Source organism: Podarcis bocagei (assembly GCF_964188305.1).
Source record: "Podarcis bocagei genome assembly, chromosome: 11".
In the NCBI taxonomy this organism is placed as follows: Eukaryota; Metazoa; Chordata; class Lepidosauria; order Squamata; family Lacertidae; genus Podarcis; species Podarcis bocagei.
Window position 1 is genome coordinate 38600206 of NC_138136.1, and position 25925 is coordinate 38626130.

The window sequence follows — 25925 nt, forward strand, 5'->3', positions numbered from 1 at the left end:
CCATGAGACGCAGCACCTAATCTGACCTAACGCTACATGCTAGTACAGTGGACGCTCGGGTTGTGAATGTGATCCATGCGGGAGGAACGTTTGCAACCTGCAGCGTTTGCAACCCGCAGCGTCTGCGCATGCGCAAAGTGTACTTCCGGTACTTCCGGGTTTCGGCGCATCCGCAACCCGAAAAAATGCAACCTGAAACATCTGTAACCCAAGGTATGTCTGTACGCAGTAACACAGGTCCAAATTTTACTACTGAAGCCTTGCAATGCAGATGGACAGGCACGGCCATTTCACCCATTAAGTCCCCAGTTGTCCCGGGACATTCTTAGCATGACAGTGCAAGTCCAGCAGGCCCCTGGCACCCCCTCCCCCAGCTTAGCCTTCCAATGCCCAGGACAAGTATACTCAGCTGCTCCCCACCCCTGTATGGGCCTGCCAGAGGGCATTTCTTCTTTTTCTGGGATCCCTTTGGGGGTGAGGGACAGAGAGAGAGAGAGAGACATCCTTTCCATCACCCTTGAAAGTTCCTACTGGACTTTTCCTCTATGAGAATCCCCAAGTCCCTTCAGTCTGTTTATTTCCCAGTTGCTTCCTCATCTGTCCTCTGCTTGCCTGCCAAGCTATACTGCCTCTTTGCCTTATGGTCTACATCCCTGGCTTTTAAAAAGCTTACTCACTTGTCTCACACACGAGGGTAATATTCTGAACAGGGTTATTTTAGAAGTGCCATGTGCTCATGAAACGTAGTTTGACCCTGGTGGTGCCTGCCATATTTTCAAGGTGGCTGGGTTCTCTGTGCCTATATGCCACTTTGATTAGTTGCAATTAAAATAATAGTAATAGCCCAAGATTCCCAATCTGCAGTCTTAAACAAATCTTAAAATTTTTATAAAGCACACATGAAAATATCAGAAATAAAGCAAAGAATGGTGCAAAATACTGCAACAGTAATATAGAAATATATATTAAATTTTATTCAACAGCTATGTGCTTCACATTTAGATCTCAACTGAGCAGAAACACCGTATGACACAAGCATTACCCCCAAGAGAATTTATAGAATGGCAAGGTTTTCAGGTCTCTGGTTATCATTTAGTTAACATCTAGTTGGCTGAATCAACATTTATTGAAATGTAAAAACTTCATGAGCTAAGAAGGTAGAACAGATGAAGGCAGGCAATGGCTATATTATTCTGTACACTGCAAAGTTTCGATGATCCAACTTATTATTACTTTATATATTTATTAACAAGAGTGCATACTGTTTTCACAATGCAGCCATCCCACCCTTCCTGGTGACTTTTGGGGCTCTGTGGGGACTTTTTCCTCAGCCTGATACTCTCACCGTGGACCTTCGGCAGCTGGGTGGTCTTTGTGGCAGGGAGGCTGAAGCTGCAAAATCTTGCACTGAACAGGCAGGTGGGAATAGATGGCCTCCCAAGGAACCTTCAAACTGTGCAAGGAAGGAAGAGGCGGCAGTTGCCCAAGGGCCTGTGGCTTTGTGCCTGGCTGTGCTTTGCTGGTAGAGTGTTTTTCTTTTCTTTTTTCCTTTTTTTAATAATATTTTATTAGGTTTTATCCATAAAAAAGTTTAGAAAAATACAAAAAATGAAAAAGATACAAAATTACTTCGCTACTTGGGGGGGCGCTTCTGGCACCCGCCGAGTCCCACGGCCGCAGGCTTCTCCCGCCTGCGGTTTTTGGACGGGTCCTCGCTGCGCCGTAGCGGTAAGACCCCAGGTTCCGCGGAGCTTCTCCTCCTGATCAGAAGGAGACCGCCATTGCCATTGGCGCCACCTCCGGAAGTCTTCTAGAGTGTTTTTCCTTCACTTTCTAAATCTCATTCATTGCATCAACGACCCAAGTTGCAGAACAAGTTCGAGTCAAGTTCAATCAGGGGTAGGTAACCTAAGACCCCGGGGCCGGATGCGGCCCAATCACCTTCTCAATCCGGCCCGCCGACGGTCCGGGAATCAGCCTGTTTTTACATGAGTAGAATGTGTCCTTTTATTTAAAATGAATCTCTGGGTTATTTGTGGGGCCTGTCTGGTGTTTTTACATGAGTAGAATGTGTCCTTTTATTTAAAATGAATCTCTGGGTTATTTGTGGGGCCTGTCTGGTGTTTTTACATAGTAGAATGTGTGCTTTTATTTAAGATGCATCTCTGGGTTGTTTGTGGGGCATAGGAGTTCGTTCATTTCCCCCCAAAAAATATAGCCCGGCCCACCACATGGTTTGAGGGATGGTGGACCGGCACACAGCTGAAAAAGGTTGCTGACCCCTGAGTTAAATGATGCTGAGAGCACTGTTTCAGTGGAATTCACTCTCACGATTCCTCACTGCAGCATGGCAATGCTAATTGGCCTTTTGATCAAAGTGAAGCTGATCAGATCTCTCCCTAAAAGGTTTAAGGTGGATGTCCACATAACCCCTGGAACACATGCATCAGAGCATGCAGTAAACCAGCAACTGACTGACAAAGAGAGAGTGGCGGCTGCCTTGGAAAACAACCACCTGTTGGAAATGGTGAATCAGTGTTTATGTAGTTTACTTTGGGAGGTGGGAAAGATACCCAAATTGCTTGTTCCTTGCATCAACTGGACATATTTCCCTAGCAAATTCTAATATTTATTCTTCTTTCTGTATCTTTTGTCTTGATTTCATGCTGGAGAAATCAAGCAAACCAAAACAATAATTCCATGCCGAATCGCAAGACTAGGACAAGTTATCCCAAAGAAGCATGATTTTAATTACAGCAGTCAGTTCCTTAGCAGTTTTCATCTCTAGGCTTTCAATATTTACTGTATGTTAATCCTTTATTTGCAAATATGGAAAAATCTGTCCCTAAAGAGGTATTAAGCCTTGCATACATAGCTCCCCTTCTCCTCTGCAATTGTCAACACATGCCATGGAGAACATCATCTACAGCATCCACAATTATAGGTTTACATTTTGTTGTATAGTTTCCAAAGATGTTGTGATTCATAACAGTCTCTAAGTTGCAATGCTGTGTCAGCTTTCAGGCAACAATCGCCTTATTTTATACAAGCTCATTTCATATTTCTCACAGGTACCTCACATAAGCCTATTTGGACATTTCTTCATAGTTTAGAACCCTCTGTGAGTTTGAGGGCAAAGTTTGAAGTGGGGAGCAACTTCTATCTGATTCCACGGAGACTCCATGCCTGATTTAAAATCCTGGCTGTGCAGGGTTCTAAATTGTGCAGGGAACGGCCACACAAGAAGAGGGCACTCCCCACTCAGTGCTCCATCATGAAACTCATGAAGGGCTCTAAAGAGTGTACACTGTACAGGTGATGTGCTGGAGAGAGCAGAGTTTGACTGTGCACCCCCACTTCTCGCTTGTTTGCTCATCTTTAAGTATTCAGCAAAGTAGGTTGGCATGTTTTGATTTTTGAAAATGGGTTTTAAAAAAAGAAAACAAAAAATGCAGCAAAAAGACAAACTGATTAGAGGGAGAATTGAAGAGAGAGCTCCAAAGGCATTGCTGAGATTGCTCTATTAGCAGAGGAGAAAATGACATGCAGTACAAAAATTTGCATTCCACTATATATTCTTAAAATGGAACAAAACACAATTTGTCAGCAAATAACTAAACTTCTGTAACATGCTTTTAAAATCCCACAAGCTACTTTTCATTGTACCCTCTATTAATGCATCTTATTGAAAGTTTACATTTACAATTTCATCAAAATGCTGCACTGGTCCATTAAATATAAATTACTAGCGTAATATTGATTAATTTTTATACTGACGAACACTGAGAGTTCTACCTCCCCAAAGTCACGCATCTTGTCACACTGACAGAATTAACCTTAATTATTTCACAGCAAAAGACCTAGCATCACAGCACATATGCAAATCTAAACAGTTAGGGAACTGCCCTTTGATTCAAATGTTACCTTTCAAGCTAGATAAGGCCCAAGTGAGAAACATATGAAAAATTAGTGCAGTCAAATTTTAATGATGTGGAAATAATCCTGAAACATCTTATGAGCACTTAAATCTGCCACCAAGTACCTGCTTTGCACATTAACACATTTCCACTTTTGGACAGGAAAGGGGGGATTTGATTGCAAAGAAGAGGTCTATGGAATGGGTTATATGCATAAACAAAGGAAACAAACTTTTTAAAAAGCTTTCCTCATATCCCATCATAAATTTAACCTATTTTTGTTTGTAACATTATTAGAAGTGTTTCTAGAAGACTATGGCTTATGCTGCTCCTGTACAATTTTTTTGTGTTGTCATTTTATATTATGTCAACATGACATTTCAGTGAGAATGATACATTTCCTTGGATTTTTAAATATCCTGTTACATAATCTGGAGTACTGCTTGATATAGACTTCAGCTGAATATGTGACTAGTAAAATATATGGTGTTATATGATTAGCTGCTATATAAGCCAATTTACTATGTGACAGGGTACACTTGACAGAATTAAGCAACCAGCCAATTTTGTACATTGATGCCTTTATGAATAGACAGTTTTCAACAGTATTTCCACCACATACCTCCTTGAGTCGATATCATATTCTTATACTTTCTATGGATCCATTAAATGACATCCAGCTTCTGCTCTTAGGAGGTGGCCAAAACAGTCCAAAGCTAAAGTTATTTATTCTAAAATATTTATTAAGGCCATTTTAACAAAAGGAAGCTAAATGGTTAATAATTAATAGCCTAGGAACATTTATTATCACAAAGAGGGTTTTAACAGTTCACTGTTTCTCAGCCCATTCAATTTATTTAGTATATTTCTAGGCTGTTCATTGGTAAAATTCTTCGGATGCTTCAGAAAATATCAACAGCATACAATAATACTATCATATTCAATTCACTGCCTCTACTGATATTACCAATTATGCTCAAATCTTATCATTTTTATGGTGGGGACAGCTGGCTGTCTGGAGTATCCACAAATGTACCTATTAAGAAAGAATACTTTCATCTTGATATTAAAGAACCTTATCAGGCCATTCTATATCTTGATATAAACCAGATTAGACACTTATAGCAGAACAAGAATATGTTACTATAAGATTATATGATCTATTATGATTTCCAAGTTGGGCTACAGAGTGAGATTTTAAAATTTTATTGTCTGAACATCTTGATGGTATCAAACAATTTAGCTTGGGTGTATATTCTTTTATATCTCTGCTTTATAGTGAACTAACAGGAAAAGACAAAACATGGAAGATTATTTGTAATTAATAAATATATTTATTTATGGAATAAATGTATAGACCAACCTCATCCCTGAACATAAAGACTGGGTGGTAGCATGGGGAGCAAGAGATCTTAAAGATAACATGGTCCTAAGTTTTTCATGGTTTATAAACAATAAGTAAGCATTAAACCTAGCCCAATAGTGTATAGAAAAGGCCAACTCTTTCAGCAATAGTGATATACTCTGACAAAAGGTCATCGTGCAAAGGAACCAACTGCTGCATTTAGCACTGGCTGTAGTTTCTGGAAAGAAACATCCCCAACACAGTGTGTGTTGCAAGCAATCTGATGTTTATTACTAAGACATGCACCACTGTGGCCAAGTTATCCTTTTCCTGGAAAGTCCAGAGCTGATATACCAGCTAAAGCTGGCAGAAGATGCAGACACTTGGTCCTCCAGCAACAAAGCGGAATCTAGGAGCACTCACAAGCTGCAAGCCTGTTCTGTTAAGAGTAAAAGCAACCCAATCCAGAACATGTAACTGACCAGCTCCCAGATGTGAGAACCAACCATCCAAATAGTTTCTGACTCAGACGTTACAGAAAAAGAGAGCTGTGTGTCATCAGTGTGTCAATGACATCAAGCCAGAAATCACCTAATGATCTATCCCAGTGGCTTCATACAGCTATTAAATAGTACCGGAGATAATTGATAGCCCTGCAACATCCACAGCATGATTGCCAAGGGTCCAAAAGGCTGTTCCCCAGTGCTACAGTTTGGGGAAAACTTTCCGCAAAAACTTACTGTTTATTTTGAGGACCTGCCCTTGCATTTATATTCCAAGGCAATATATTTATATGTCACCCTATCATTCTCCTAAACAGAAACAGTTTTGAAAGCTCAGTTACTTTTACATCTTGATACTGGTAAGAGTCTTTTTCTTTGGATCTCTCAATTATTTCTATACCATGGAAAACACTACACTTTGGCTTTATAATTTGCCATTATTTTTAGGGTGTAATGTGGGCAAACACTTATGAGTCCTAAATAAACAAACCAGTGAAATCCAATCAACAAAAGCCAGTTCCTGGAAACTTGCCCATCACCAAGGAAAACATGGATTCAGCTTCCCTGTGACCCAATAAAACTATTGTGTTTTATGCATAGGCTCTGTCTTATGTATTCTCTTTGTTCATAAATGTTTGCAATAAGTTATATATGGAAAGGCGTTGATGTCTTCCCCAATTACAACATTTATTTCATTTCCCCTCTTAAATCAAACATTTAAAATAGTATTATGTAAGAAAAATCAAACTTTAATTAGAGCTGCCAAGAACAGTCCGAAATGTGCCAGGAAAGAAACATATGTGACTGCAAATAAGATTACTAAATATAGACAAGCAACAAATGCTAATGAAGTGTAAAGCAGCGGTACAACAAGGATGTCACAATAACAAAAGATGTGATATATTGATGTTGGTTGAAACACACAAGGCACAAGTAAAGCCATCTCTTAACATTATGTCCAAAATAAATTGAATCTTCATTCAAACGTTGTTTCCTTTTACTGAGAATTTATCGAACTGAAATGTATCAGGTAACAATGAGTTAGGGTTCACACAGGTGACAGGATCTGAGTTCAACCATACCATTCTCATGAGAAAAATTATATCTGACCTGGTGCTGTGTGAAATCCCAACATTTAATTTTGGTTCAATTAAATTGCAAAAACCTTCTCATCCCCAACACTGTTTCAAGAATCTAACAATGGAAATAGAATGATACAGTTAAGGAATGATGCAATTAAGGATCCCTATAACATCTTTGCTGTCAGAATTCACCACAGCTGAAGCATTTGCAGGCTTCCACCCACACACTTTCATAACAGCCATATACTGCGTCTGCTTTGTTTTGTTCCTTTTAAAATGACAGCTTAAGTTATTAAGATATGAAACAATCTGACTGGTATCTGATTGGGTAGATAGGATGGAGGGAATAGGACTGTAAAAACTTCCTTACATTAAAAACAAAGTTAAATGCAAATGCAAAACCAAATGTCCCATACTGCAGTTGTCCTGTGCCATATACTGTACAGTGGTACCTCAGATTAAGAGCTTAATTCGTTCTGGAGGTCTGTTCTTAAACCGGAAACTGTTCTTAACCTGAGGTACCACTTTAGCTAATGGGGCCTCCTGCTGGCACCGCTGCGCAATTTCTGTTCTCATCCTGAAGCAAAGTTCTTAACCCGAGGTACAATTTCTGGGTTAGCTGAAGCTTCTATAACCTGAAGCGTCTGTAACCCGAGGTACCACTTTACACCAATCTATCTTAGGTATATACTGAGAAAATTCCTGCATGCAAGTAATTACTGTCCCTAACTGAAATAGTAGCACAACACCTTTTAAGTTCAAGGAGCTCCTTCTACATATTTAGAAGGCTCCTTGGCATAGACTGTGTTTACACAATTACCATTCTTCTCCTGACCATTTTTAAACATTCACGGGCCATTGTGTTTTTCTGCTGTCTTGTGAACTATCAAATATAGCAATCCTTTTGTTTACTTTTCATGATCACTTATCATGAAGAAAAGAGATGAGTTAAGGTTCCTTGTTCTAGCTAGGGATTCTTTCTAGACACTCTACTCACTTCAAGCTTTGAGTCATACTTTGTGTACACAAGCCACAGGATAACTGAGTTCAGAGACTGTTAACCTAGAGAAATTTGGTAAACAGCAGCTTTCATGATGTATCTTTCACAACTTCTGCCATACAGAATGACAAATTCATTCACATGTTTTATTTTAATATATATTTTGGTCAGCATTTTTACAATCAAGAATTTTCCACCTAAACACTCTATTAATTTTATCCAACACACTGTTTAGCAACTGTTAGACATAGTGTTTACTCTAATTTAACAACATCCATGAGAGAAAATATGACTGTAAACCATGCTCAAGGAGCAGTTCAAAGCACAACACAAGGACAACAACCCAGTTCATGGTATCAACTGATGTGTTGTGTGTCTTGTGATAACACGTTTAATGGAACTTTTTTTGTTTCGGCATTGCATGTCATTCACCGCTCTCGTTACTCCCCCTGTTATGTATTAAACCTTAGAAGTATATGAACTGCCACACAGCTTGCCATGACAATGCATAACCTAGCCAAAACATCCAGTCTCACAAAATTGTGTGAAAACTGTCTGGGTTTTCTTGCAGAATGATATCCTGACACTTCTTTCTTGGAAAAGGAGCAATATTAGCAAGAGATCAAAGGGTTGTGTTTTTCTTTTCATTTCATTATAGCAACAGTGAAAACAGGATATGTTGAAAACTCTCTGGAGCATGGGGATGGCACAGAGGGAAAGGGTGAGGGGGAAGTCCCATTGTGCTATTTTGTTGTATATTGCCCACAGATAGAAAATGGCAATTAAGTTGGTTCTAAATGAACCTTTTCCTATTACTAAAAGGACTCTGATGTTCATATTATACCAACCTTTTTATAAAAAAACACCAAAAAAAAAAACACCACATGAATGTTCATATAAGATCTTGGTTTTTTAATTCAAGCCAGTATGTAATGTTGCAACTTTTTTCTAGCAGACCTTAAACTACTTTCCTTTAAAGAAGACTTCAAATTCATAATGGTGGGGTCCTAGCTCTTTAATAGTTGCTTAACACAAATTTAATGGTAAGGGCATTTGTCAATTAACATAAGAAGTTTCACAGCTTGAATATCTGCTTGCCACCAACCCTAGCAACAAAAAACTCTGGAGAGAGAAAAGAACAAAAAAACTTCTACCACACAGGCCTCTCCCAGTTTTCTAGTTTACTGAAGCTACCTGATTTAGTACAGATGACTAGTACTCTTAAGTCCTCTGCTGAATGTACAAATAGGAAATAGAAGATGGTATAAATGGAAAAATTCAGTTCAGCTCTGAAACTACCTCACAGATTATATGACAAGACAATTACATCATGCTATGCTCATTTTAACATGAGGAAGTAGCAGGGGGAAAGCAGTGAGTAATCCTGCCTGAAGTCAGAAGAAACTTTTGTAAAAACTCTCCTGCTTTCTACATGTCCCTTCTTGTGCCCTCAGCAAAGGAAGGCATGGCCTATTCATTAATAATCTTTGGGTGGCACAGCACCAGTCATGTGCTTTGGCATAAGCCTTCTAAGTGAAAACCAGACAGCCACAAAACTTGCTTAACTACTTTTCCTTCTCTTTCAAGCAGCAAGTGCTTATGGCATCAAAATTATATGCGAGAAATTATGTTGCTAATGTCATTTTATTTAAGTTGAAAAATAAAAAGCTGCAGAATCAGAGACATGGTCACAAAGGTTTCTTTAAAAAGTTGAAACACCATATTTAGATAGATGAGAAAGAAATAGAACTCTGTGATGCTCATTTGCTTTCCATTGGACAACATAAGGTACTCCTAGTCAACATTAAAAATAATCATTATCTATAATGTTGGACTTTACTCCAAACGAAACGGGTGTTTCTGAAGTAGGTAGATTTCTTTTGATACGAAGTTTCTAATGTGCCAAAAATACTCGGCAGAAAACATTTCTCTAGGAGACAACCTTATACTAGATGAAACACCCTTTACTCACTGTTACACAGTTTAAATGCAGGCTTCTTCATTGCAAAACAGATATTGGGAGGAATAAGGCATTAGGAAACAAAGTAAAAGGAAGAAGCATGACTCCAGCTCATAAGGTTATGAGTCACCAAACTGACTTTACTACAAAAACATTTAAATATAGTCGTCATTGTTTGGAGAGAAGAGTTAAGACCTATTGCACACCAAGCACGGGGGAGGCAGGCAAGTGTGAGCAAGAACCAAACAAAGGCAGGATATGGGCGAAAAACGAGGCCACAGCTTTATTGGTTACCAGCACTGTGGGGTTTGGGCATGGCATAAAGGCAAGGATCCATTCTTCCAGGCAGTCCACCAGCTGGCCCAATCTCTCATCCAGCCTGCCTCCTTGGGCAACCTGACGAGATTCCAGCAGGTGGTTTTCCACCACATAGTGGATCAGTTTCAACCATAGATAAAGTTGCTTCCCAGCCCTATCAACCAACAGCTGTTTGATACCCCCACCCCAATGTATTTCACTGAGAGTAGGTGGGTCAGTTGGTGGTGGCTTCAGAAGCTTCAGGGCTGCTGCAGTCCCAGGTTTTATAGCCCAGGTGCACATAAAGGCCAGCACAGGCTTCACCCTGGTCCACACCCAGATCCCAGATCTGGCTGCAGGGCTCACCAGTCTGGCTATGGATTAGAATCAGGTCTATGCCCTTGTTTGCTTCTTCAGTACTGCTTTGCTTCTATTTCTAGCTCAGTAACAGTAGAAGACAAGCCACCCCCAGGTATGAGCTGTATACATAGTTTATTGCACACTAAGAACTGCAGAGTCATAATTTCTACCTCAAGCTTGTGACATGTTTGCCAAATATGGTGGCCATCACTATTTTAAGAATGGGAAGTAATAAGAAATTGATCTGTGTTTTATACTCAACATACTTTTTGACATGCTCATGGAAACTCATGCTCATTCAAACAACTGCTTTAGTATTACTGTACAGCCTAGTACTACTTTGCATAAATACTTTTTTTAAATTCAGACTTCTTAGTGTTTAAAATCCATTTAGCTTACTTGCTAAAAAGTATGATTGACTCTTGGTGATCAGGTAGCCATTCCACCAGTACTAATAAGAACTAAGTTGTGTTATGTGATCCCCAAGGAAGTGCTCTATTGGGAGCTGGCTTCAGGCACTGGGCCATTAGCAGACCAACTCTGTGTCACAAAGATGTATGCAAATGTGACATGAAGGCTGACAACATTAACCCCGCGATGTAGGAATCCCTTGCAGAAAACTGCAGTGCCTGAAAACAAGTTCTGTATCCAGAGCAGTGACCAAAGGAGGAATGACCACAGGAAAGAACACAGAAAGAAGAAATGCCATGGTACACCTGCATCAGGACAACCGGACACCTTCATTTGCTCCAAGTGCAACAAAACATGTCTCTCCTGTATTGGTGTTTACAGCCAGTGCAGGCCCTGTAACTTTCCGAAAGTTTGACATCACCCCCAAAGGTGTATTCTTTCACTGTCTCTCAAAACAAACGGATGCCAACCAACCATAGATTCTCACATACCTTTTCATTTCACATTTAGTTCCAAGCCTATGTGTGTTTACTTAGGTGTAAGCCTATGAATGGCCACTGAGGGGTAACTGTGGAACTTGTTTTAAGGTACTTGTACTGCAGTCTTGGGTAAAATTAACCAGTAAAGTGATTTTGTAGTACAGTAATCAATGTACATTGCAACATTTTAAACAACTGAGCATTTAGACACATGAACTAGTGAAAAGGGAAGTAATTTATTTTAATTACAGAGGGTTAAATCCAACATTGCCTTCCCTTCACACAATTTAGTATCCTCTCCTCCCCCTACAATCCCCTTCCCAGCCTTCCAGTACATTTTTTGGGGGGAGGGGATGCTGCAGTGGAGAAGTGAGGAAGTCCAAGTCCTTTTGCAGTAACAAGACATCTGTTCCCACTTGTGTGCAAACACAATTAGATACAACCTAGAATAATTAATTCAGAACTGTGTTGAAATGAATATGGATTATAAAATTTTAGGAATAATATGCATTGGGGAAAAATTGTGTAGGGACAATTAAGGAAGAAAATGAACTATGGCATTTTTACTGACACCAGACCTGATGAAATAACACCTTCAGACAATAACAGCTAGTACAGATAAACTGCAGTACAGTTTGCTTTTTTGAACCTTCTCCAATGGGCAAATCGATATGGAAGTAATCTTAGTGTCCCAAACTTCTGAAACTTGTTTCTATCTATTGGGACCAGTGCCTATCTTCAAACTGCTACTATTCTACATCTGCTGTTTCTCTGCTGGATCATTTTCAACAGAATCACAAGTCTCTTTTCCCCTGATGATTAAGATTTCACCACAAGCTGTTTTGCCCTTCCGTTTTATTCAGGTTTGAAACAAAGTGTTCTACCACAGCAGGTCTAAGTAATCATAAAGGATGTGAATGTTAATTACACTCAATGGTTCTGAAAAGTAGTATCAATGAATACCAGCATCTGGAGCAGCTTGTAATTACTTAATTTGAAAATGTGAAGCTTGTGGTTTCTGAGAAAATGAATAATATTAGGAACTGGTGTACGGGAATAAACTTATTCCTTATCAAATCTTGATTTCCATTTCCATATATCCAAATTTGTTTAAAACAAATGTCCTGCTAATACAAATAATAGACTGACTTAAAGTGCAAACTGTTGTATGAAAGCAGAGGCCACACCTAAGAATTATTCTAGATGTGAGATTAAATCCACTTGATGAACACAGGCAAGTCAAGACTAGATTAACCATTGGTCTGATTGTACATGGAATAGCCTGGCATCTATTGTATTTTAATTTTTTTTAAAGCCAGCAAGTTAGGATATGTAATATACAAAAACAAAAAAGCTATAAATAAAGCCAACACCTTAAAGATTCATGAGGAAAGAAATTAAAAATAAAGATAAAAGCAGAGTCTTTAACAATCACTCTAAAATCTCATATAAAACCTACAATCCCAAAAGGAACTCTTTGGCAAATAAACATGGGTTACTTCAAATATACTGAACAACCAAATTTGTCCTCAGTGATATACCAATGTTGTTAATAACCTCAGCTCTCATATAATCACAAAAAAATGATGTTCTGCTTTTCAGACCAACTGCCAAATGCAACAACCCAACACAATTATATGGTGATGTCACAAAATAAACAAAAAGTAAATTATTTAAAGTTCTTAAAAGTTATACAAATCTGTGCAATTCCTCCCTCAACCCCCCCCCCACCAAATTCACCACTTGAGAAATAATGTCCCCATTCACACTTAACATTAAGTCAAACCATGGCTTAGCATAGCTGAGCAGATGCGACTGCCTTCAGTCTCAGTTCCTGCAGCTGCCATGCTACCTGGGGCTGAGCCATGGATTGACTATATGTTACAGCTCAACCAAGGTTTACATTTTTGTCTTTCTGAGCCGTAAGCTGTGCTACTTAGAGGTGCCAGAACTCACCAGGAACACCTCCCTTGTTCTCATATAATGGCAGTGGCACCCACCTGAGAGGTGCCGAAACTGAGTTCCAATGAGTTCTGGCTGAAAAAAAGCTCTGGCCAAAATAAAGTTTGATTACAGCTTGTGCTTTATCTGCAGCAAGACAAACCAAGGTTCAAAGGTATTGCTAAGCCAAACCATGGCTTAGCCCCCAATAGCACAGCCAAAGCCAGCCTTGGGGAGAACCACTGCAGCCAAGATCTTTACATCAGGAAGTCACACATTTGCATAAAATCATAGTTTGGCTTAGCAATATATGCAAAATGGATCAATGCACTACCATACCAAGGACAAAACTAACAAGCAAACAGAAAGCTTTTCATTGCTTGTTTGTTTATTAGTGACATTTTAAATGAAAAGTAATTCAAAGCAACTTACAAAAAACAGCACATGCATTTAAACAAGCATAAAACTAAAACGGAATAAAAACTAAAAACATATTCATATTTATGAAGTGGCAGGGCTAACATATCCCATCCACTGAAGGAGGCCATTTCATATCAACAGTTTGCACGGCACACTTTAGAGATAGAAGGGAAAGAAAAGCACCCCAGTTTACTGATTCATCTGTAGTACAGTCACGTGTGGTCTTCCCACAAACACTGCATTTGGTGTTCTTTTTATAGTCTCAAGCTCCTATCCTGTATCTGGAAGAAGCATCACTCATGCCAAGCACCCATGACTCCATAGTATGTCACCAATGTGGTGCCTCAAGAGACTGGAAGAGGTAACTGTACCATTGGGAAGGGGGAGCTTAGGCCCTATCAAGCTTTCTGAGGTCTGGGGTTCTGAATCTTCAAAGGGAAACAGCCCACTGGGCAGTGGAGGATCAGGACGTAGAAAAACTGTGCAAGCGGAAAGAACTATCCTTAGCAAAGTAGAAAATAGGTGTGCATATGCCCAATAATTATTTTCACTGGCTGAGCCAATGGTGGATTATACAGAACCAATACAAAAATTAAATACTAAAGTTAGACTGGAACACAAAAGAAAATAATCTGTTACTTATATGTGGCATGTGACATTAAAACACTGGATTAATATCATACACAGTTGCCATTTAACACTTCCAACTTTGTGTTTCCAAGCCAACCTGCTATGTGCCATACTGAAGCAGCCCTACTTGGGAAAGGCACACCCTTTTGGTCTCTAAGCACACTAATCAATTGTGGGCTCCCATGCAGTGAAGTTGTGGGTGGATGAGCAGGCAGCAAAGAATGACACAGAGACGTGTGGATTAAAATTATGCCACAACTTTACTGATTACAGAAGTATAGGTTTAACATAAGCATTAGGCATGGATCCATTACTCAACCAGTCCACTTGCTGGCTGATATGCTGTCAGCCAACAGGTGGGGATTGGTTCACGATGTGACCTACTTCTAGTAGACCTGATTTGGCCACTGGCAGGGATACTATGGCCCATCAGCCCCTGAGCTGGGCTTCAGGATGAAAAGCACCACCTCCACAATCCCTTCCCTATCTCTCCCAACTAAGGCTCCAGCCAAATGTCTCTCCCGCCATCAAAGGTTGTGACGATTGCTATGAGGTAGGCTAAAGCCACAAGCCAAAGCAAATTTTCTCGTGAGCAAAATTTCTCCCCAGCCCTGAAACCAGCAGTCCATAGGAAAGTCATTGGTCAGCAAACCCATTCCTGCAAAGAAGAGGTAAATTAAACAGGGGGTGGGAGGCTGAAAAAAAGCCCAGTGCAACTGGTTAGGCAAGCAAACAAGGCATGCCTTCTATAGGCCAGGAGCGGACCAAGTGGAACAAAGTCTTCTGTCTGGTCTGCTCCATGGCTCAGCGCCCTCAGGACACCCAACTAGCTCCTTGAAGTCCCATCCAGCCCCCATTTTCCCACAACGAGCCTGAGACACTGGCCACTCCCCTCACCATGTCAGGCCACAAATGGCACTCCTCAAGTAAATCAGGAAAGATGATATTCTTTTTTCAGCCAGTGCAATAGCAAAATATTTTGTAATCTGACATGATAATCAGAATGAATGTTTCTATAGGTTTAAGCCTTGGATTTAGCCAAGCTTATTAGTCATGCGGAAGTGTCTACAGACAGCGCTGGCTCCCGGCCTCTAGAGTGAGATGAACGCACAACCCTAGAGTCTGTCAAGACTGTCCCGTACGGGCAGGGGTACCTTTACCTTTACCTTATTAGTCATGCACATTAAGGGGCCTATGTAAAACACAAGGCTGGATTCAGACTTGCTCTTGTGCAAATGAAAAGGCTTCCTGCTGGAGGAAAGGGCAATGAAGCTATTTCCATGGATTTCTCTATCCCTATGCAACTCACAAAGGGACGCGGGTGGCGCTGTGGGTTAAACCACAGAGCCTAGGATCTAGAAGTTCGAAAGCACCTCAAAGTGCAAGTAGATCCGGCGGGAAGATAAATGGCATTTCTGTGCTCTGCTCTGGTTCGCCAGAAGCGGCTTAGTCATGCTGGCCACATGACCCGGAAGCTGTATGCCAGCTCCCTCAACCAATAAAGCAAGATGAGTGCCGCAACCCCAGAGTTGATCACGATTGGGCCTAATGGTCAGGGGTCCCTTTATCTTTATGCAACTCACAACTGTCTTTGTGGTTCCAGAGGGTTCCCTCCCCCAAGTAGCCATAAGACATTATCCAGCCCCAAAACATTTTAGTTTAGAAAAAAAACACATACAAGAAATGTATGGGACAGGAAAATTATGAATGGTATGAAGAAAGTGAATTAAGTTTTCCACCCTCTCATATACACTAGAACCTGGGGTAATCCAAAGCTGAACAGTGTGAGATTCAGGACAGATAAAAAGAAGTATTACTTTGTATAGCTAATAGTTAAGCTACAAGCTACCACAAGATGTACTGATAGCCACCAATTTGGAAAATATTAAAAAAAATTAGAAAGTTTCATGGAGAAAAAGGCTGTTAATGGCTGCTAGTCATGATAGCTATATATACTGCCTCTATCAGAAGTATGTGCCTCTGAATACCAATTGCTGGCAAACTATTGGAAGAGTGTTATTACGATCATGACTGCTTCTGGGCTTCCCACAGATCGGCCATTCTGATAACAGAAAGCTGGACTAAGTAGACCCTGGTCGAGTTCACCGCAGCTTTAGTTATGCTCATAACAAGAGTTTAGCAATGTGTCCACATCCATGCTAACTATGGTTCAGTTTAAACGGGGTAGCATTTAATTGACTCAAAAACTTCCGCTGGTTCAAAATACAACAGCCAGATTCCTGCCTAGGGTTCCATTTATTGCTATTGTTATCTCTGCTTTATAACAGCTGTACTGGTTTGCCAGTTGGTTTCTAGGCCTAATTCAAGGTGATCACATTCATGTTTAATTCCCAAATGACTTAGTCCTCAAATATATGAAAGACCATCTTCACTATACACCTTTAGGTGCCAAGCAAAAATGTCCCTCTTTAACCAGGCCTTTGGCTGACTGATATTCAATGCCCTTTTAAAATGTGTTGGGGAGGGGGTGGGTACTGGTTGCTGTTTTTTATTATGTATTTTTGTGGGACATTATGGTGAAGGGCAGGTAATAAAGTGATTTATTATTAATGATGATGATGATGATGATGATGATGTATCCATAAACAGATGCAGACTGTACCCAAAGTTTCCAAGAGTCAATAGACTATTTACACAACAGTAAACCATGAGTTACACTAGCCTAAGTACTAAAATGGGTCTTCTCTGTTGTGGTGCCCTGGATGTGGAATTACCTCTCTATGGATGTGCACCTGTCTCCTTCACTGGTGGTCTTCTGGTCCCAGCTGAAGATCTATGGTTTCCCTTCAAACTTTGGAAGTTGTGCATTAACTGAATTCCAAAAGTGGATGAGTTGTTACTGCTATATTATTATTTTTTATTGTAATTTGTTTTATATAATGTTTATATATTTTAATATGATTGTATGATGTGTATCTTTTATTTGATTGCTTTCAAACCCACCCTGGGATTCTAGCTAAAGGCAGTCTAAAAATACATAAATAACTACATGTGAGGCATAGTGTAAAAAATACTTGTTAGCTCATTTCTAATCAGTTTTTTGTTTCTTCTAACATAGCTCTAGTTTCTAGTTTCTATCAAATTCACTAGTTATGTACTTCAGATTAGATCTTGTCATTATTCTGTTATTGCTTCTGACTGAAGTGAGAAAAGCTGTAGTTACAGAAATGTATCTTAATACTTGACACACAAGTAGTATCAAAACATAGACCAATGAAAACATCCTGCCAAAATTCAGAAAAAAAAACTGATTAAATACTAATCAAGCTGTCACTCAACAAAAAAGGAGCCCATTATCACAGGTTAAGCAAAAGCACCAGATTAATGCAATCATTTCAAAAATAATAATCCAAACTTTATTTACATGCCACATTTCTCTAGTTATTTTAATTGTCTTCCAGAAAAACATTTTCTGATAAACAGAAAAATCACAGTATTAACAAGTGGCACCACCCCACCCCACCCCACCTCCCCGTTAAAGAACTCCTTTCTGGGAAAAAGTGAATTAGATACAGAACATTAATTTGAAACTGAACTTTCTCTACAAAAGAGTTATTTACTAACCTTGAAACAATAAAAGGTTCAGTGATTAGATTTCATTGATGCACAAATCCAAATACTGAAACTTTTTTCCCTCTACCTATAGTTAAGGTAGCCATAAGTCTACAAACTAATTATAGCCTACTGAGTGTTAAAAGTAGCATGAAACCTCAAAACAAAGAAGGCGGAAGTGCTGAAGCAGTATTTACCTGCATTACAAGCTATTCGGCAATTGTATGCGGCCAAAATTTATTTACATTTTGAAAACTTTATAAGAACGGCAACAAACAACTAGAAGCATAAGCTTCCTGAACTCAGTTTTTACCTTTGTGTTCGGCGGAGTCTGTTTCCACTTCTCAAATGAGGCATTGTAAAACTTGAGAACACAGTCCAAAAATGTGGATCAGACATATCCATATTCCTTCCTTAAACACACAAGTTGTGTTTTTCCCCTTTAAAAAAGGAGGGATATATACAAAAAGAAAAAAAGGGAAATGATCCCGATTTGATTATCCTCTCCCCACTGAAAATGTAAACATTAGCTCCACTCAAGGCAACTTTAAAGCACAGCAAAGCAGCTGGATACTATAGGCTTCCTCAGTAGCGAACAACTTTCTGTTCTCAATTATAAATAAATAAAAAACTTTTCCTTTTCTGGTTAAATGATCTGATGCGTATGCTGCCAAGCTTTAAATAAAAATTACAATAGTTTTAGCCCTCCCATTCTGCTGAAAACCCTGTCCTTGTACGTGTGATTCAGCCAAAGGTACTTTGTCATCTGTTTGGAAGATACCATTCAGGTTCATTCAAAGGGGGGAAGGTTATAATCTTTGTTTTTTTCTGTAGCTTTCTTGGTGGTCATAATTTCAACGTGGAATTTTGTTTTAAAAGTCTAATTAAATAAACAACATAGCCAGTTTTAATTCCTTTAGTATTAATAAAGAATAAATCTAAAAGTTCACATAGTTGTTCCCCCCATGCTACTTCAGAAATGAGATAATCTTTCAGAGACTTTTCCAAGACTTAAACCTATCACTTTTGATACTATCTTCCTGATTATTGAGAGGCTGTGAACAAAATCAGGGTCTCCTTTACTGCAGAAGAAAGAAAAAAATCTTCCTACTTTAATCTTTCCACTGCAAATACACATTTCTTCCAGAATTCTAGCAGTCACTGATATAAAAAGGAGAGGATTTCAGTAAGAGGCTTGCAAAAAGCTTTCTTTCCCCCCAACCAGAGGGTACTCGAAGCACCTTTTCTACGTAAAATGGATGCCTTATTCATCGTGTGATCACCACTCATGTTCAAAGCAGAAAAAATAAGTCATTCACCCCAGAAGTGTTATTGTATGAAACATATAATAGGCAAAATAGGAATTCTATTCATACCTAAAACCAGTAAATTTGTATGTTTGTCTTAAAGAAAAGTGACACCAGGGAGTTCCATGTTAAATCTGTAATTGTTAAATAACAGATGTAACTCTACTTGCTGGGCTGGGAACTTATTAATAATTGGCAAAGCTGCAATACCTGTACCATGGGTGAGGTGAGCAGACCAAGAGTAGGAGGAGAAGTATCCTGCCACCCATCTGAAAACTAAAACTCATTGCCCATTCATTCCAGCACTGAAAACAAAAAGAAAAGAAAAAAGAAAAGCCAGAATACAGGGTGTGGCAGGAGAAACTATTTAATAACTACAGCTACACCTCATACTTTCTTCCACTTGGAGGCATCTTGAGCACCTACTCATTAGTCCCAATACTAATTCTTGCAGCTTTGCAGTTTTATACCCTTAGCCACATTTGGATTCATATGCCAGAATCATCTCTCATTCTCACTTTGTTCCTTTAACTTCAGTTCATGCTCTATCACCTTTCTCCAGTTTTCCATTCTTGTGTTACCCTAGTTCTAATGCTGCCCTAGTTTCCTCCTGTACAAAGACGTACGCCTGGCTATTTTCAAAAGCAGTAAATTGGATACAGTCTTAGACATGCTTGCAACAGAAATTATTTCTAAGCATGACAAATGTTATAATCCTAACTTCACTGAGAGTCAGCACTTATCTTCATTGCTATTGGAAATGTAAAGGCATTTTCTCATGGCTACCACACACGATGAAGTAAGAGATGCAAAGCAAATCCTATCTCCCTTGTGAAATGGCATGTAAACAATTTCCCTTTTTTTAATTTCAGCTCTGGCTGCTTCACCAGCTATAGCCCCTTTTGGACAGAGATGACTTGTCCTTCATGCTCTGGTAGATTATGTGCTCTACATGTGGTTGCCCTTGAAGGCAACTCAGAAACTTCAAAGGATCCAAAATGCACCAGCCAGATTGCTGGATGGGGTTCTGTTTAGATCTCAAACAGCCCCTGCTCTAAAACAGCTCCAATGTTCATTTCTGGGTGCAATTCAGGATTCTCATGTTAGTATTTAAAGCCCTAAATGACCTGTGCCCAAAATACCTGAAAGGCTGCCTCTTTTCCCACAGACTCTTTCAGATGCTAAGATCAGCAGAAGGGGTCCTCTTGTTTGTTCCACTACCTGCAGAAGTTTGGGGACAGGAGAGGGTGTCTTCCCTGTTAGCCCCTAAGTTGCGTATCTCCTGCCCCACAGAGATGCTTCTGGCATCTTCTTTATACGGGTTTTGGGAAATGCTGAAGATGCACCACTTAACCCTGGGCTTTTCAGATGGATATTTTAAGAACCCACCTTATTTCTAGATTCAAGTAGGTAGCCGGATTGGTCTGCCGCAATAGAACTATACTAAAAAAATAAACAAAATTGTACAGTAACACCTTAGAGACCAACTAAGTTTGTTCTCGGTCTCTAAGGTGCTACGGGACATTTTTAAATTTATTTTTATATATGTCCACCTTAATTCTGTGATTTTAAGTTATTTTAAACTGTTTTCAATATTGTTGTTTTATTTGCTGCCCTGGACCCTTAGGGTGAAAGGCAGATAAACAACAACATGCTTAGGTTCAAAACAATGTAAAGCTAACTTCTTGGGGGGGGGGTTGCTTCATCCTTACAGAGCCATTGCTTTAGTAAGCAGCGGCTAAAATTGGCTAAGCATTTGTACAACGCTTTTAAGCATTAAAATTGTACAGTATTCTTTTCCCAACATTTTGCAGATGAGGGAACTGAAGCTGAGAGAGAGTGGCTTGCCTAATTCTACAAATTCAAAGTAATATGAGCTTCCTGGAGAATTTTTATTGGACCACAATACCTCAAGGACCATCTCCCCATATGAACTGATCTTTATTACGCATTTTATTTTTTCATTTTTTATTTTTATGTTGCGATCTTTGGGTGAAGTGAAGGGTAGTATACAAATGTAATAAAATACATACATACATACCACCACCCCTGATATCTAAGACAATTTTAAGATCTGACTGAGCATGTTTGGCATATTTAGTAACCACAGTGCTGTTGTGAGGGTTAGCAAAGCCATGTACTGTGTCAGATTGTGTTCCACCACTTCCGGCTAAACCTTACTGAGATTACAATACAAGCACCTCAAACAAGTGCCAGAAGAGTAGGAAATTGTGCAGGTAACCTGGAGAGAAAGGGCCTCACACTCCTCATTCTCCCCAAAAGCTTAACCTTTTAACGGCAGCTTAAAATTTGTCAGAAAACTATACAACTCATTTACAATTACACCTTTACAAACTCTATAGGAAGGAAAGGAAATGGTGCAGTGATGAGGCTCTGAATGTTAAAAGGGGGCTGAGCCCAACAAGCTGGAAATCTCCAAAGGGGCAGAATCCTCCCAAGATTCACTGTAGTTGGTGATACTAGGCTCCAAGAGTAAATAAGTACTTCAGATGTAAGGACCAAAATGCTCAGGGTGATCTTGAGATGGAGAATGAAATCAATGAGACATCCAAAAAAGAAAATGCTGTAGTAATAGGTGACTCCAATCACCGCCACACAGAATGAGGACATTTGTCTTCCAGGCAAGAGAAAGAGGTAAAAACTCTAAATGACTATGTCCTGGAACAGCTGGTTGTGAAACTGACCAGAAGGATAGCAACCCTGGACTTAATCTTTCACATACAGAGATACAGTGGTACCTCGGGTTAAGTACTTAATTCGTTCTGGACGTCCGTTCTTAACCTGAAACTGTTCTTAACCTGAAGCACCACTTTAGCTAATGGGGCCTCCTGCTGCCGCCGCGCTGCCGATTTCTGTTCTTATCCTGAAGCAAAGTTCTTAACCTGAAGCACTATTTCTGGATTAGCGGAGTCTGTAACCTGAAGCGTATGTAACCTGAAGCGTATGTAACCCAAGGTACCACTGTACACAATTTCTATATGAAAAATCTTATGAAGTTTACCATTTCATATTCAAATATGTGGCAGGAAATATATAGCAAAACATAGCAAAGCTCAAACTAGAGCTTCACTACTGAAGACTACTTATAGACAACCAACGTTATGAGAGGAAAATATAATGAAGATAGAATGCTTTCTGTTTTACCCTAATCACAATGATTGACCCTTCACTCCCTCTAGTGGTTACAGTTAATTAACTGCTACCTTTTTCAAGATTTCTACAACATTCACTGCATTTCTTCTCTGAAGAGTGAGAGAACTATAATCTGGAGAACATGAATTCCAAGTTATACATCACATGTGTTCAACCTATATTTATGCATGAGTTGAACCATTTATATTCAATCCATAGCAAACAATTTGGAGTTCAAATCAAACTTCCACTGTTCTACTAGCTTAATAAAAAGCAAATGGGTTAGGAAAATAGAAGATAGTTTTGTGGTAACCTGTTTATCTCTCCTGTCATCTAAAGGATTAAAAGGATCTTACACCTTAACCTAGAAGAATATCAGGGAAACATTGATTTTATGAGGCTGCATCTATAGACATTCTTGCCACCAACATCTCAGCTAAAAAGCAAAATAGAGTGAAAATTAAGAAAAAGCACACTAGCAGCTGGAGATATGCTGATATTATACATCTTCTGTCCATTCATTATTTTGGTTTCTGCGTGAACCAAATGGTCCGTAGTTGAATTACCAGTCTATCCTCAGTCTGATGGTATAATGTCCAAAATAACAGTCTTCATGCATTATTTGATTGTAAATGAATGGGCTGATCTGGCCAGAATTACCAAGACTTTGGTGGATGATTTGGATTAAGTCTGTCCTAGCTGTCTCTCAGCTTCCAGATACTGTATTCTGTTCAGCCCCAGCAAAGAATTGGGAGTAAGGGAAAGAAAATTACTGTGGTCAACAGGAATTTCATCTTGTTATCAAGGCTATCTGTTTGAGTGTCACTCTTGAATATTTATATTGTGTGTTGGGCACTCAGATTAGGGATTCTGCAAGTATAATGCCTATCCAATTGTCTCATCAGTTTCCCTTCCTAAAATGACAGAGATGGACTTGGATTTGATGAGGATTCCTAGGATGGCTGTCCTGAGGTATCATCATCCAAGTTATGATCACCTAATCTGCGATGGCATAGGACTTCATGACTGCTATGGGCTGCCCAAAGCTCTATCTTGTCCAGTATTTTTTGGATGACTTTCAGTCTGAAGTCTTGGTCAAGTGTATGCTGATTACCACACTCTCCTTTTAATATCCAGCAGAGATGGAATGTATACCTAGGTACAGGAGGTGGCAACTTCTTCTTGCAGAGTGGGACTAGCCCGAGCTGCCTTGAAATATGTTGTGGCATGGCCGTTCCTGCACAAACCCACCTTTAATCCTAAAGACATAAATTATTAGCTAGTGGCCAACACTTATTTCCTACACAAAGTGTCCCAGTTAGTAGATGTCAGCCAACTCCAAGCACTCAAGGACATGAAACCACTGAGTGAGGTCATCCAGAGGTTTGGAATTAAGTGTCATCAATATCCAGATGACACTCAACTCTACCTTTCCTTCTATCTAATGCAAATGAAGCAGTGGGAGTGCTACATCAATGCCTGTCACTTAAAAAGGCAAAATATATTCCTCACATGTGTATAAAACAATTATTGATTAAATATTGATCTTCCTCTTAGGCTTTGGCACTCACAACAGGCCTTTTTCATTTTCCACCCCATCTCCTTATGATCTTTTTGTCCTTCAGCAAGGCAGGGCAAAGGCTTCTTGTTGCTCAATCTATATAGCAGGGTGTCTGTGTCACAGTTGCTCGAGGGGAGAGGTGAAAAGGTTCGCCAGAAAAGATGAACCAGTTCAAAAGGACAGCAGAAGCAAGATATTTGCTTTAAACTAAACCAAAGGTCACCAGAAGAAGGCAAGTAGCAATTACCAAGCAACAAAGGCTCTCTATAGTCATCTCATGAAGACTGCAGCACAACTAGGTTTAGACATGTACCTAAGATTTGAGCGTTGTATCACAGAATTCTAGATCAGTCTTCACCAACAATAGATTTTGCTAAGACTGATGGGATATGCTGTTCAAAACACCTGGAGGGCACCAAGCTGGAAGATTGTCTTACATTAAAAATCAATCAATCAAAGCAATTCAATGTAAATGAGAAAATATTTCATGGGAAGTTTTTTCTTCAAATTTTCTTTTCCATTTCTCAAAAGCAAGAGCAATGTTGCTCTGGACCTGGGATAGTTAAGTTGGTAAAGCATGAGATTCTTAATCTTAGGGTTGTGGCTTCGAACTCAACGTTGGGCTAAAGATCCCTGCATTGCAGGGGATTGGATTAGATGACCCTCAGGGTCCCTTTCCAACTCTACAATTCTATGATTCTGTATGTCCCCCTCCCAATATTCACACTCTACATGGCAACTCAGATAAAACAATGTTTGCTTTCTGGAAGTGTTGCTAGTCTGCCATTCAACTAAGGGTTACAGGGCAGCACAAAGTGGACATTAAAATTAACACTAAAAATCTGAAACAAAATAAATCAAACACCATAATTAAATTAATAACAATCTTACATAAAACATGCAGAAGAATTGGAAATGAAGTATCACTGTAAACTCATCGCTCCACAAAGCCTGTTCTGTGAGAAACCAGTAGGAGAACACTTCAATCTCCCAGGACATTCTATACAAGATCTCAAAGTAGCTGTTTTACTACAAAGGAATTTCAGAAATAGACTGGAAAGAGAAGCTGCTGAATTACAACTCATTACCAAACTTAAAACCATGAAAAGACCTGGGCTGAACAAAGACATTGGATTCTTATTTCACTATACATGACTAAACCATTTCTCACCTTCCCACCCCTTGCCTTTTCCTGTAAGACCTATTACAGTCGTTAAGAGTCGTCAAGAGGCTCTCTCAGCTATCTGCCTATCTCCCATTCCCACCACCCTTCTGAGTAACACCCCTCCCCACCTTCTCACTATATAGAAGGATCTGGCAACTTCTGTTTCAGTGTATCTGAAGAAGTGTGCATGCACACGAAAGCTCATACCAAGAACTAACTTAGTTGGTCTTTAAGGTGCTACTGGAAGGAATTTTTTTATTTTGACTATGGCAGACCAACACGGCTACCTATCTACTCTTTTAAAGTTGGTAGTGTTCCGCTATATTTGCCACAGCAAAAGATGACACCTGAGAAGGAAATGTATGTTACTAAACAAACATGGACACGTATCATGGAATCACAGCCAATTCCAGCTCTTCTGTGGGCATCCAGATATTTCTGGATGTTTATTTCCCCCTTCATATGCTTATTATAACACAAGCCAGTAGAACATTAGGGTATCCTGCCTGTCTAGAGTTTGAAGTAAATCAACCTACTTTGATGCAAATGCCAGTCACGGTACTTCCATATGGGTTTTTATTGTGGGAGCAGTGCTCCTCATGCACTCAGGTGCTTTGTAGTGCCCATACAATGTCACTGACATCAAAATGCTAGTCCATAACCACCACCACCCGTCTAATCCAGATTTACCCTTTCTGGAGGAAATCCAACAAGTTTTAAAGGCCCTGTTGCCAATGGGCCATTTGTGATATCTCAACGACTCTTCTGCAAATTTAGCCCCAATCTAGAAGCTTATTGAACTGAGATTGTCTTTTCTTTAA

At 39.5% G+C, this 25925-nt stretch overlaps 1 protein-coding gene across 10 annotated transcripts in view; it reads right to left on the minus strand.

Annotated features, from left to right (window-relative positions):
• The window catches only part of MAST4 (microtubule associated serine/threonine kinase family member 4), a gene marked incomplete at its 5' end in the record, with an annotated part of 208979 nt that overhangs the window by 74769 nt on the left and 108285 nt on the right, over positions 1 to 25925 (minus strand). For 2 of the 10 annotated variants that reach the window (XM_081212593.1, XM_081212592.1), the window contains one exon: positions 18232 to 18650. The exons of the other annotated variants lie outside the window; for them this stretch is intronic. In XM_081212593.1, coding sequence (XP_081068719.1) covers positions 18232 to 18323 — 92 coding nt within the window. Of the gene's footprint in view, positions 1 to 18231; positions 18651 to 25925 lie in introns of those variants that run through there. 10 annotated transcript variants of the gene reach the window in all.